The sequence below is a fragment of the Melanotaenia boesemani genome, chromosome 13 (genome assembly GCF_017639745.1).
Source record: "Melanotaenia boesemani isolate fMelBoe1 chromosome 13, fMelBoe1.pri, whole genome shotgun sequence".
In the NCBI taxonomy this organism is placed as follows: Eukaryota; Metazoa; Chordata; class Actinopteri; order Atheriniformes; family Melanotaeniidae; genus Melanotaenia; species Melanotaenia boesemani.
The window spans coordinates 624,430-636,608 of record NC_055694.1 but is presented as its reverse complement, the minus strand read 5'-3'; the positions used below and the strand labels follow the sequence as shown (position 1 = coordinate 636,608).

Sequence of the window (12,179 nt, the reverse complement as noted above, 5' to 3'; positions counted from 1 at the left end):
ATCCATCCATCCATCCATCCATTTATTTATCATCCATCCAACAATTTATCCATCCATCCATCCATCCATTTATCCATCCATCCATCCATCCGTCCACCCATCCATTTATCCATCCGTCCATTTATCCATCCATCCATTTATCTATCCATCCATTCATCCACCCATCCAATTATCCATCCATCCATTTATCTATCCATCCATTTATTTATCAACCATCCAACAATTTATCCATCCATCCATTTATCCATCCATCCATCCACCCATCCATTTATCCATCCATCCATTTATCTATCCATCCATTCATCCACCCATCCAATTATCCATCCATCCATTTATCTATCATCCATCCATCCATCCATTTATCCATCCATCCATTTATCTATCCATTCATCCATCCATCATCTATCCATCCACCCATCCAATTATCCATCCATCCATTTATCTACCCATCCATCCATCCACCCATCCATTTATCCATCCATACATTTATCCATCCATCCATCCATCCATACATTTATCCATCCATCCATCCATCCATCCATCCATCTATCCATCCATCCATTTATCCATCCATTTATCTATCCATTTATCTATCCATCCATCCATCCATTTATCCATCCATCCATTTATCTATCCATCCATCCATCCACCCATCCATTTATCCATCCATCCATTTATCCATCCATCCATCCGTCCATCCATTTATCCATCCATCCATCCATCCATCCATCCACCCATTCATCCATCCATCCACCCATCCATCCATCCATTTATCCATCCATCCATCCATCAATCCACCCATCCATTTTTCCATCCATTTATCGTCCATCCATTTATCTATCCATCCATCCATCCATCCATTTATCCATCCATCCATTTATCCATCTATCCATCCACCCATCCATCCATCCATCCATCCATCCATCCATCCTCCTGTCCATTTATCCATCCATCCATCCATCCATCCATTTATCCATCCATCCATCCATTTATCCATCCATCCATCCATCCATCCATCTATTTATCCATCCATCCATTTATCCATCCATCCATCCATCCATCCATCCATCCATCCATCCATCCATCCACCCACCCACCCATCCATCCACCCATCCATTTATCCATCCATCCATCCATCCCTCCATCCATCCATCCATCCATTTATCCATCCATCCATTTATCTATTCATCCATCCATCCATCCATCCATCCATCCATCCATCCATCTATCCATCCATTTATCCATCCATCTATTTATCTATTCATCCATCCATCCATCCATCTATCCATCCATCCATTTTTCCATTTATCCATCCATCCATTTATCTATCCATCCATCCATCCATCCACCCATCCATTTATCCATCCATCCATTTATCTATCCATCCACCCACCCACTTATCCATCCATCCATTTATCTATCCATCCATCCATCCACCCATCCATTTATCCATTTATCCATCCGTCCATCCATCCATCCATCCATCCATCCATCCATCCATCCACCCATCCATTTATCCATCCATCCATTTATCTATCCATCCATCCATCCATCCATCCACCCATCCATTTTTCCATCCATTTATCCATCCATCCATTTATCTATCCATCCATCCATCCACCCACCCACTTATCCATCCATCCATTTATCTATCCATCCATCCATCCACCCATCCATTTATCCATTTATCCATCCATCCATCCATCCATCCATCCACCCATCCATTTATCCATCCATCCATTTATCTATCATCCATCCATCCATCCACCCATCCATTTTTCCATCCATTTATCCATCTATCCATCTATCCATTTATCTATCCATCCATCCATCCATTTATTTATCATCCATCCAACAATTTATCCATCCATCCATCCATCCATCCATTTATCCATCCATTCGTCCATCCATCCATTTTTCCATTTATCCATCCATCCATTTATCTATCCATCCATCCATCCATCCACCCATCCATTTATCCATCCATCTATTTATCTATCCATCCACCCACCCACTTATCCATCCATCCATTTATCTATCCATCCATCCATCCACCCATCCATTTATCCATCCGTCCATCCATTTATCCATTTATCCATCCATCCATCCATCCATCCATCCATCCATCCATCCATCCATCCACCCATCCATTTATCCATCCATCCATTTATCTATCCATCCATCCATCCACCCATCCATCCATCCATCCATCCATCCATCCATCCATCCACCCATCCATTTATCCATCCATCCATTTATCTATCCATCCATCCATCCACCCATCCATTTTTCCATCCATTTATCCATCTATCCATTTATCTATCCATCCATCCATCCATTTATCCATCCATCCATCCATCCATTTATCTATCCATCCATCCATCCATCCACCCATCCATTTATCCATCCATCCATTTATCTATCCATCCATCCAACCATTTGTCCATCCATCCATTCATCCATCCATCCATCCATTTATCCATCCATCCATCCATCCATTTATTTATCATCCATCCAACAATTTATCCATCCATCCATCCATCCATCCATTTATCCATCCATCCATCCATCCGTCCACCCATCCATTTATCCATCCGTCCATTTATTCATCCATCCATTTATCTATCCATCCATTCATCCACCCATCCAATTATCCATCCATCCATTTATCTATCCATCCATTAATTTGTCAACCATCCAACAATTTATCCATCCATCCATTTATCCATCCATCCATCCATCCATCCACCCATCCATTTATCCATCCATCCATTTATCTATCCATCCATTCATCCACCCATCCAATTATCCATCCATCCATTTATCTATCCATCCATCCATCCATCCATCCATCCACCCATCCATATTTCCATCCATCCATTTATCTATCCATCCATCCATCCATCCACCCATCCATTTTTCCATCCATTTATCCATTTATCCATCTATCCATTTATCTATCCATCCATCCATCCATTTATCCATCCATCCATCCGTCCATTTATCTATCCATCCATCCATCCATCCACCCATCCATTTATCCATCCATCCATTTATCTATCCATCCATCCAACCATTTGTCCATCCATCCATTCATCCATCCATCCATCCATTTATCCATCCATCCATCCATCCATCCATCCATCCATCCATTTATTTATCATCCATCCAACAATTTATCCATCCATCCATCCATCCATCCATCCATCCGTCCACCCATCCATTTATCCATCCGTCCATTTATCCATCCATCCATTTATCTATCCATCCATTCATCCACCCATCCAATTATCCATCCATCCATTTATCTATCCATCCATTTATTTATCAACCATCTAACAATTTATCCATCCATCCATTTATCCATCCATCCATCCACCCATCCATTTATCCATCCATCCATTTATCTATCCATCCATTCATCCACCCATCCAATTATCCATCCATCCATTTATCTATCATCCATCCATCCATCCATTTATCCATCCATCCATTTATCTATCCATTCATCCATCCATCATCTATCCATCCATCCATCCACCCATCCAATTATCCATCCATCCATTTATCTACCCATCCATCCATCCACCCATCCATTTATCCATCCATACATTTATCCATCCATCCATCCATCCATCCATCTATCCATCCATGCATTTATCCATCCATCCATCTATCCATCCATCCATTTATCCATCCATTTATCTATCCATTTATCTATCCATCCATCCATCCATCCATCCATCCATTTATCCATCCATCCATTTATCTATCCATCCATCCATCCACCCATCCATTTATCCATCCATCCATTTATCCATCCATCCATCCGTCCATCCATCCATCCATCCATCCATCCATCCATCCATCCATCCACCCATTCATCCATCCATCCACCCATCCATCCATCCATTTATCCATCCATCCATCCATCAATCCACCCATCCATTTTTCCATCCATTTATCGTCCATCCATTTATCTATCCATCCATCCATCCATCCATTTATCCATCCATCCATTTATCCATCTATCCATCTATCTATCCATCCACCCATCCATCCATCCATCCATCCATCCATCCATCCATCCACCTGTCCATTTATCCATCCATCCATCCATCCATCCATCCATTTATCCATCCATCCATCCATTTATCCATCCATCCATCCATCCATCCATCTATTTATCCATCCATCCATTTGTCCATCCATCCATCTATCCATCCATCCATCCATCCATCCACCCACCCACCCATCCATCCACCCATCCATTTATCCATCCATCCATCCATCCCTCCATCCATCCATCCATCCATCCATTTATCCATCCATCCATTTATCCATCCATCCATTTATCCATCCATCCATCCATCCCTCCATCCATCCATCCATCCATCCATCCATCCATCCATCTATCCATCTATCCATCCATTTATCCATCCATCTATTTATCTATTCATCCATCCATCCATCCATCTATCCATCCATCCATTTTTCCATTTATCCATCCATCCATTTATCTATCCATCCATCCATCCATCCACCCATCCATTTATCCATCCATCCATTTATCTATCCATCCACCCACCCACTTATCCATCCATCCATTTATCTATCCATCCATCCATCCACCCATCCATTTATCCATCCGTCCATCCATTTATCCATTTATCCATCCATCCATCCATCCATCCACCCATCCATTTATCCATCCATCCATTTATCTATCCATCCATCCATCCATCCACCCATCCATTTTTCCATCCATTTATCCATCCATCCATTTATCTATCCATCCATCCATCCACCCACCCACTTATCCATCCATCCATTTATCTATCCATCCATCCATCCATCCACCCATCCATTTATCCATCCGTCCATCCATTTATCCATTTATCCATCCATCCATCCATCCATCCATCCATCCATCCACCCATCCATTTATCCATCCATCCATTTATCTATCATCCATCCATCCATCCACCCACCCATTTTTCCATTCATTTATCCATCTATCCATTTATCTATCCATCCATCCATCCATTTATTTATCATCCATCCAACAATTTATCCATCCATCCATCCATCCATCCATCCATTCGTCCACCCATCCATTTATCCATCCGTCCATTTATCCATCCATCCATTTATCTATCCATCCATTCATCCACCCATCCAATTATCCATCCATCCATTTATCTATCCATCCATTTATTTATCAACCATCCAACAATTTATCCATCCATCCATTTATCCATCCATCCATCCATCCATCCACCCATCCATTTATCCATTCTTCCATTTATCTATCCATCCATTCATCCACCCATCCAATTATCCATCCATCCATTTATCTTTCCATCCATCCATCCATCCATTTATCCATCCATCCATTTATCTATCCATTCATCCATCCATCATCTATCCATCCATCCATCCACCCATCCAATTATCCATCCATCCATTTATCTACCCATCCATCCATCCACCCATACATTTATCCATCCATCCATCCATCCATCTATCCATCCATCCATTTGTCCATCCATTTATCTATCCATCCATCCATCCATCCATCCATCCATCCATTTATCCATCCATCCATTTATCTGTCCATCCATCCATCCACCCATCCATTTATCCATCCATCCATTTATCCATCCATCCATCCATCCATCCATCCATCCATCCATCCATCCATCCATTTATCCATCCATCCATTTATCTATCCATCCATCCATCCACCCATCCATTTATCCATCCATCCATTTATCCATCCATCCATCCGTCCATCCATTTATCCATTCATCCATCCATCCACCCATCCATCCATCCATTTATCTATCCATCCATCCATCAATCCACCCATCCATTTTTCCATCCATTTATCGTCCATCCATTTATCTATCCATCCATCCATCCATTTATCCATCCATCCATTTATCCATCCATCCATCTATCCATCCATCCACCCATCCATCCATCCATCCATCCATCTATCCATCCATCCATTTATCCATCCATCCATCCATTTATCCATCCATCCATCCATCCATCCATCCATCCATCTATTTATCCATCCATCCATCCATCCATCCATCCATCCATCCATCCATCCATCCATCCATCCACCCATCCATTTATCCATCCATCCATCCATCCACCCATTCACCCAACCATCCATCCATCCATTAACCCATCCATCCATCCATCCATCCATCCATCCACCCATCCATCCATCCATTCAGTTCAGCTCAGATCGTCAGAAGGTTCCAGAAACTGACCAATCAGAAATCAGAATGTCTGCTGTGAATCTTCAAGTTGTTTTTCTGGAAGACGACAGTCTGCAGGACAGAAACTTTAGATGTCCATAAGAAGGTAAACATGTCTGACACTAACCAGCTGATCTCTTGATCAGGAGGAGGAGGCTGTCATTGATGACATCATCAGCCTGGAGTCGAGCCTGAATGATGAGTTTCTGACTCTGACTGATTCTGGACTTCAGCTCGCCAACACAGTACTACACACAAATGCACGCACACACACACATACACTCCTACATCTTGATAAACATCTTCATGTTCTGGTTCAACCTCCCATCATCATCATCAGCTTCATTTTCAATTGCAGCTGCAACTTCATCCGTCTTTTAAACACACTGACAAAAACCATGCAACTACAACCATTTAGGTTAAACCATACAGCTAAAATCATTTAGCTCAAACCATGCAGCTAAAGCCGTGCAACTAAAACCATTTAGCTAAAACCATGTAGATGAAACCACATAGTTAAAATCATGCAGCTAAAACCATTTAGCTAAAATCATGTAGATAAAACCACTTAGCTAAAATCATGCAGCTAAAGCCGTGCAGCTAAAACCATGCAGCTAAAATCATTTAGCTAAAATACTTAGCTAAAACCTCTTAGCTTAAATCTTTTAGCTAAAGCCGTGCAGCTAAAATCATTTAGCTAAAACCATGCAGCTAAAACCATGCAGCTAAAACCATTTAGCTAAAATACTTAGCTAAAACCTCTTAGCTTAAATCTTTTAGCTAAAGCCGTGCAGCTAAAACCATTTAGCTAAAACCATGCAGCTAAAATCATTTAGCTAAAATACTTAGCTAAAACCTCTTAGCTTAAATCTTTTAGCTAAAGCCGTGCAGCTAAAACCATGCAGCTAAAACCATTTAGCTAAAACCATGCAGCTAAAATCATTTAGCTAAAATACTTAGCTAAAACCTCTTAGCTTAAATCTTTTAGCTAAAGCCGTGCAGCTAAAACCATGCAGCTAAAACCATTTAGCTAAAACCATGCAGCTAAAATCATTTAGCTAAAATCATGCAGCTAAAGCCGTGCAGCTATAACCATGAAGCTAAAACCATTTATGTAGAACCATGTAACCATTAGGGCAGTGGTAGCCAAGAGGTTGCAGGGGCGGGCTCCAAACTACGGCAGCTCACTGTTCTCCAGTAAAAATTTACTACAAATGGGTAAAACGCAGAGTGTAGCCTACCTTTTCAGTTTGGAATAACAAATTCAAAATAATTATTATTCTTTTTAAAACCACATAGCTAATGCCATGTTGCTAAAATCACCAGATATCGTAGCTGTGTTTGGCGAAAAAGCCGCTTCTCCTGTTCTGCCAAACTGGGGCTGGTCCTGTTAAGGTTCTGGAAATAAACATGAAGTTTGATGTGTGAGCTATTTGTTCTGTAGCTGTGTAACAGATCCACAGTGACGCTGTCACAGTATCGCTTCAGCTTTCCAGACTTCCTCGTTTCTGTGGGCGGAACCTCAGTGTGTGTGTGTGTGGCAGAAAGATAATGAAGCTCTGGAAGTTTTCTTTTTTTGTCTTCCTTAAAGAGACGTTTCCCCATTTTTCAACAGTCTGAGCAGAAAGAGGAAGCGATGTAGCTCAGAGGCTGCTGGTTAATGTGTGTGTTTGTGTGTGAAGTCAGAAAAGATGAGGATTTTGGTGTTACTGCCGGACCATGAGAAGAGGAGGAGTAATTCGAAGGTAAAGTTTGTTGTGTGGAAACTGAATGGGTTTGGAGGCTCTGCTCAGCTGATCGACTTCAGTCTGCCAGATTACTGTCACCGTTCTACAGAACCTAGTCTGAGCAGTGAAGATGTTTCTGTCTGCAGCCGGTTGGATCTGTACAGTCATTCAGCTGAAGCTTTGATCCAGCGGAGGAACATCACCCATGCTTCGGTCCGTCAGAACTCTGCTGTCAGCAATAAACCTGTTTACAGGTCCAGGTAGTCCAGGTAGAACTGGTCCAGAAGTCCAGAGGCAGTGTGAGTTTGGTGTGTTGTACTGCACAGATAAGCTGATTTTATTAACCTTTTCAAACTAATGTAGAGAAACAGTTTACAAGTACGGGCAGATAATTGCACTTTCCTAAAATAAGAAATTTCTTAAGTTTTGAAACAATCGTGTCCTTAATTAAGTAAAAAATCTCCAAACTATCCCATCAATGCTTCTTTCAGTTGTTTTTTTTTTCTCATTTTAACCCTCAGACGATCTGAGAGCCACTGTGTTTTATTTTCATGCCATTTTGGCTGAAATTTCTCAAAGGATAATCATTTTTAAAAAATGTTAGAACTGCCATGACAGTTCCTTGAATTAACTTAAAATGGCTAAACTATGCAAAAACCAACACATTTTATCCTAAAGCCACATTCTTCTCCATTGAAAACTATTCAAATTGTATTTTTTGATCCTACATTAATCTTAACATAGATGAATGCATTCATGTATTTAAAGTTTTTATTTTGAAGTTTCTCTTCAACCTTAAACTTGGGATTTTTAAAGTACTCCACGAGATTGTGTCACTTTATCATCTTTCACACCAAAATCTCACTTTTTAGGGTGCCATGCTGCTGAAATGATAAATGTGTGTCACAAATGGTGTTGGATAAAGGTGTGTGTGTATAAAAATAAAGATATGTGTGTGAGTGTGTGTACATGCACACATGTCTACACATACACACGTCTTTCATGTCCAACTTTTCTCAGCAGCCCACACAGTTATAAACTAATGCAATAAACACTTTGAAAACCCTTTTTATCATATTTCAGCTGGCAGAAATCGGACTGGTTTTGGTTCTTACTTACATACTTTGCCAGATGTTCAGCCGGCACCAAAGCAAATTTTGAATTTTGTTTTGGTGATGGGTTATAAATATGAACAGTAATGCAGGAGTAGTCATTCTGAAGATGGCAAGATACTAGGGCACACAAAAGGCTCTCAACATTAAAACGTATATAAAGTTGCAAGTTTTTGCAAGGGTGGAATCAAATGTCAAAGATTGTGGCCTTAGCATGAAATGTTTGAGTGTTTAAAAAACTGAGACTAAAAAATATTAATGCATAGAAATCAATTTTCACCTCATTGCCTGACATTAATAATAATGAGCAAATTCTGCTTTAAATTTAGTTTTTGGAAATTATATATATATATTTTTTTATTATTTATTTTTCCCCATAAACAAATTGTGGAGATTTGTAAGCATTATGGCTATTAAAGGGTTAAAACAAAATCAAACACCAAAACCAGTAAAACCAGCTCATGAAGCCTTCCGTTCAGCATCTCTTTTAAAAAACCTCCTTCTGGAGCTCCTATCTGGGAAAGGCTAGCTAGCCCAGTGTTGATCTTCCTTCTTGTATGGTCTTCCTTTAAGTCTCCATTTTCAATTTCTTGGTGATGGTGAAACAGCTCCCAAGCTGCTGTTGCATATGCATGGTCCTGCATCATTAACAGTTTACCAGATTTTCAAACCTGCTGGGATAGTGAGCCTCTCATTTATCGTCTCCTCCTGGTCACTGTGTGCTTCCGCTTTGTTGCTTTTTGTCACTTGCTGGCAGCGGTAGTTTCAAGATGGCAGACCATCAAGGCACTGCCCTACCGGCTTACCCGTCATATGTATGAACAAATCTAAAATTCTTCACTTATGAGAATGTGTCAGATCATTAGCGGGTTAAGAAAAAAGATCTTAAAACTATACAAAATCATTCTTCTGAATTCACTCTGACTCATCTCTACCTCTGATCAGTTCCCAACTCTGACCCGTCGCTAATACTGAGACGTTGTTAACTTTTCCCCATCGCTAACTCTGACCCGTTGCTAACTCTGACCCGTCGCTAACTCTGACCCGTCGCTAGTACTGAGCCGTCGTTATCTTTTCCCCTTCGCTAACTCTGACCCATTGCTAACTCTGACCCGTTGCTAAATCTGACCCGTCGCTAACTCTGACCCGTCGCTAGTACTGAGCTGTCGTTATCTTTTCCCCATCGCTAACTCTGACCCGTTTCTAACTCTGACCCGTCGCTAACTCTGACCCGTTGCTAACTCTGACCCATCGCTAGTACTGAGCTGTCGTTATCTTTTCCCCATCGCTAACTCTGACCCGTTTCTAACTCTGACCCATCGCTAACTCTGACCCGTCGCTAACTCTGACCCGTCACTAGTACTAAGCTGTCATTATCTTTTCCCCATCGCTAACTCTGACCCGTTGCTAACTCTGACCCGTCGCTAACTCTGACCCGTTGCTAAGTCTGACCCATCGCTAACTCTCACCCGTCGCTAACTCTGACCCTTCGCTAACTCTGACCCATCGCTAGTACTGAGCTGTCGTTATCTTTTCCCCATCGCTAACTCTGACCCGTTTCTAACTCTGACCCGTTTCTAACTCTGACCCGTCGCTAACTCTAACCTGTCGCTAACTCTGACCCGTTGCTAGTACTGAGCCGTCATTATCTTTTCCCCATCGCTAACTCTGACCCGTTGCTAACTCTGACCCATTGCTAACTCTGACCCGTCGCTATTACTGAGCCGTCGTTATCTTTTCCCCATCGCTAACTCTGACCCATTGCTAACTCTGACCCGTCACTAGTACTAAGCTGTCATTATCTTTTCCCTATCGCTAACTCTGACCCGTCGCTAGTACTGAGTCATCGTTATCTTTTCCCCATCGCTAACTCTGACCCGTTGCTAACTCTGACCCGTTGCTAACTCTGACCCATCGCTAGTACTGAGCTGTCGTTATCTTTTCCCCATCGCTAAGTCTGACCCGTTTCTAACTCTGACCCGTCGCTAACTCTGACCCGTTGCTAGTACTGAGCCGTCGTTATCTTTTCCCCATCGCTAACTCTGACCCGTTCCTAACTCTGACCCATTGCTAACTCTGACCCGTCGCTATTACTGAGCCGTCGTTATCTTTTCCCCATCGCTAACTCTGACCCATTGCTAACTCTGACCCGTTGCTAACTCTGACCCGTCGCTAGTCCTGAGTCGTCGTTATCTTTTCCCCATCGCTAACTCTGACCCATTGCTAACTCTGACCCGTTGCTAACTCTGACCCGTCGCTAGTACTGAGTCATCGTTATCTTTTACTCATCGCTAACTCTGACCCGTTTCTAACTCTGACCCCTCGCTAACTCTGACCCGTTGCTAACTCTGACCCAACGCTAGTACTGAGTCGTCGTTATCTTTTCCCTATCGCTAACTCTGACCCGTCGCTAGTACTGAGTCATCGTTATCTTTTCCCCATCGCTAACGCTGACCCGTCGCTAACGCTGATCCGTCGCTAACTCTGACCCGTTGCTCACTCTGACCCAACGCTAGTACTGAGTCGTCGTTATCTTTTCCCCATCGCTAACTCTGACCCGTTGCTCACTCTGACCCAACGCTAGTACTGAGTCGTCGTTATCTTTTCCCCATCGCTAACTCTGACCCGTTTCTAACTCTGACCCATTGCTAACTCTGACCCGTTGCTAACTCTGGCCCGTCGCTAACTCTGACCCGTCGCTAGTACTGAGCTGCCGTTATCTTTTCCCCATCGCTAACTCTGACCCGTTTCTAACTCTGACCCGTTGCTAACTCTGACCCGTCGCTAGTACTGAGTCATTGTTATCTTTTCCCCATCGCTAACTCTGACCCGTTTCTAACTCTGACCCATCGCTAACTCTGACCCGTTGCTAACTCTGACCCGTCACTAGTACTAAGCTGTCATTATCTTTTCCCCATCGCTAACTCTGACCCATTGCTAACTCTGACCCGTCGCTAACTCTGACCCGTTGCTAACTCTGACCCATCGCTAACTCTGACCCGTTGCTAACTCTGACCCGTCACTAGTACTAAGCTGTCATTATCTTTTCCCCATCGCTAACTCTG

The 12,179-nt window shown here is 42.3% G+C and overlaps 1 protein-coding gene across 1 annotated transcript in view; it reads left to right on the top strand.

The window, feature by feature from the left end:
* The window catches only part of tfe3a (transcription factor binding to IGHM enhancer 3a), a 32,364-nt gene that overhangs the window by 9,589 nt on the left and 10,596 nt on the right, over window positions 1-12,179 (top strand). Inside the window, exon 6 of the mRNA XM_042002878.1 lies at window positions 6,422-6,520. Coding sequence (XP_041858812.1) covers window positions 6,422-6,520 — 99 coding nt within the window. The remainder of the gene's footprint in view (window positions 1-6,421; window positions 6,521-12,179) is intronic.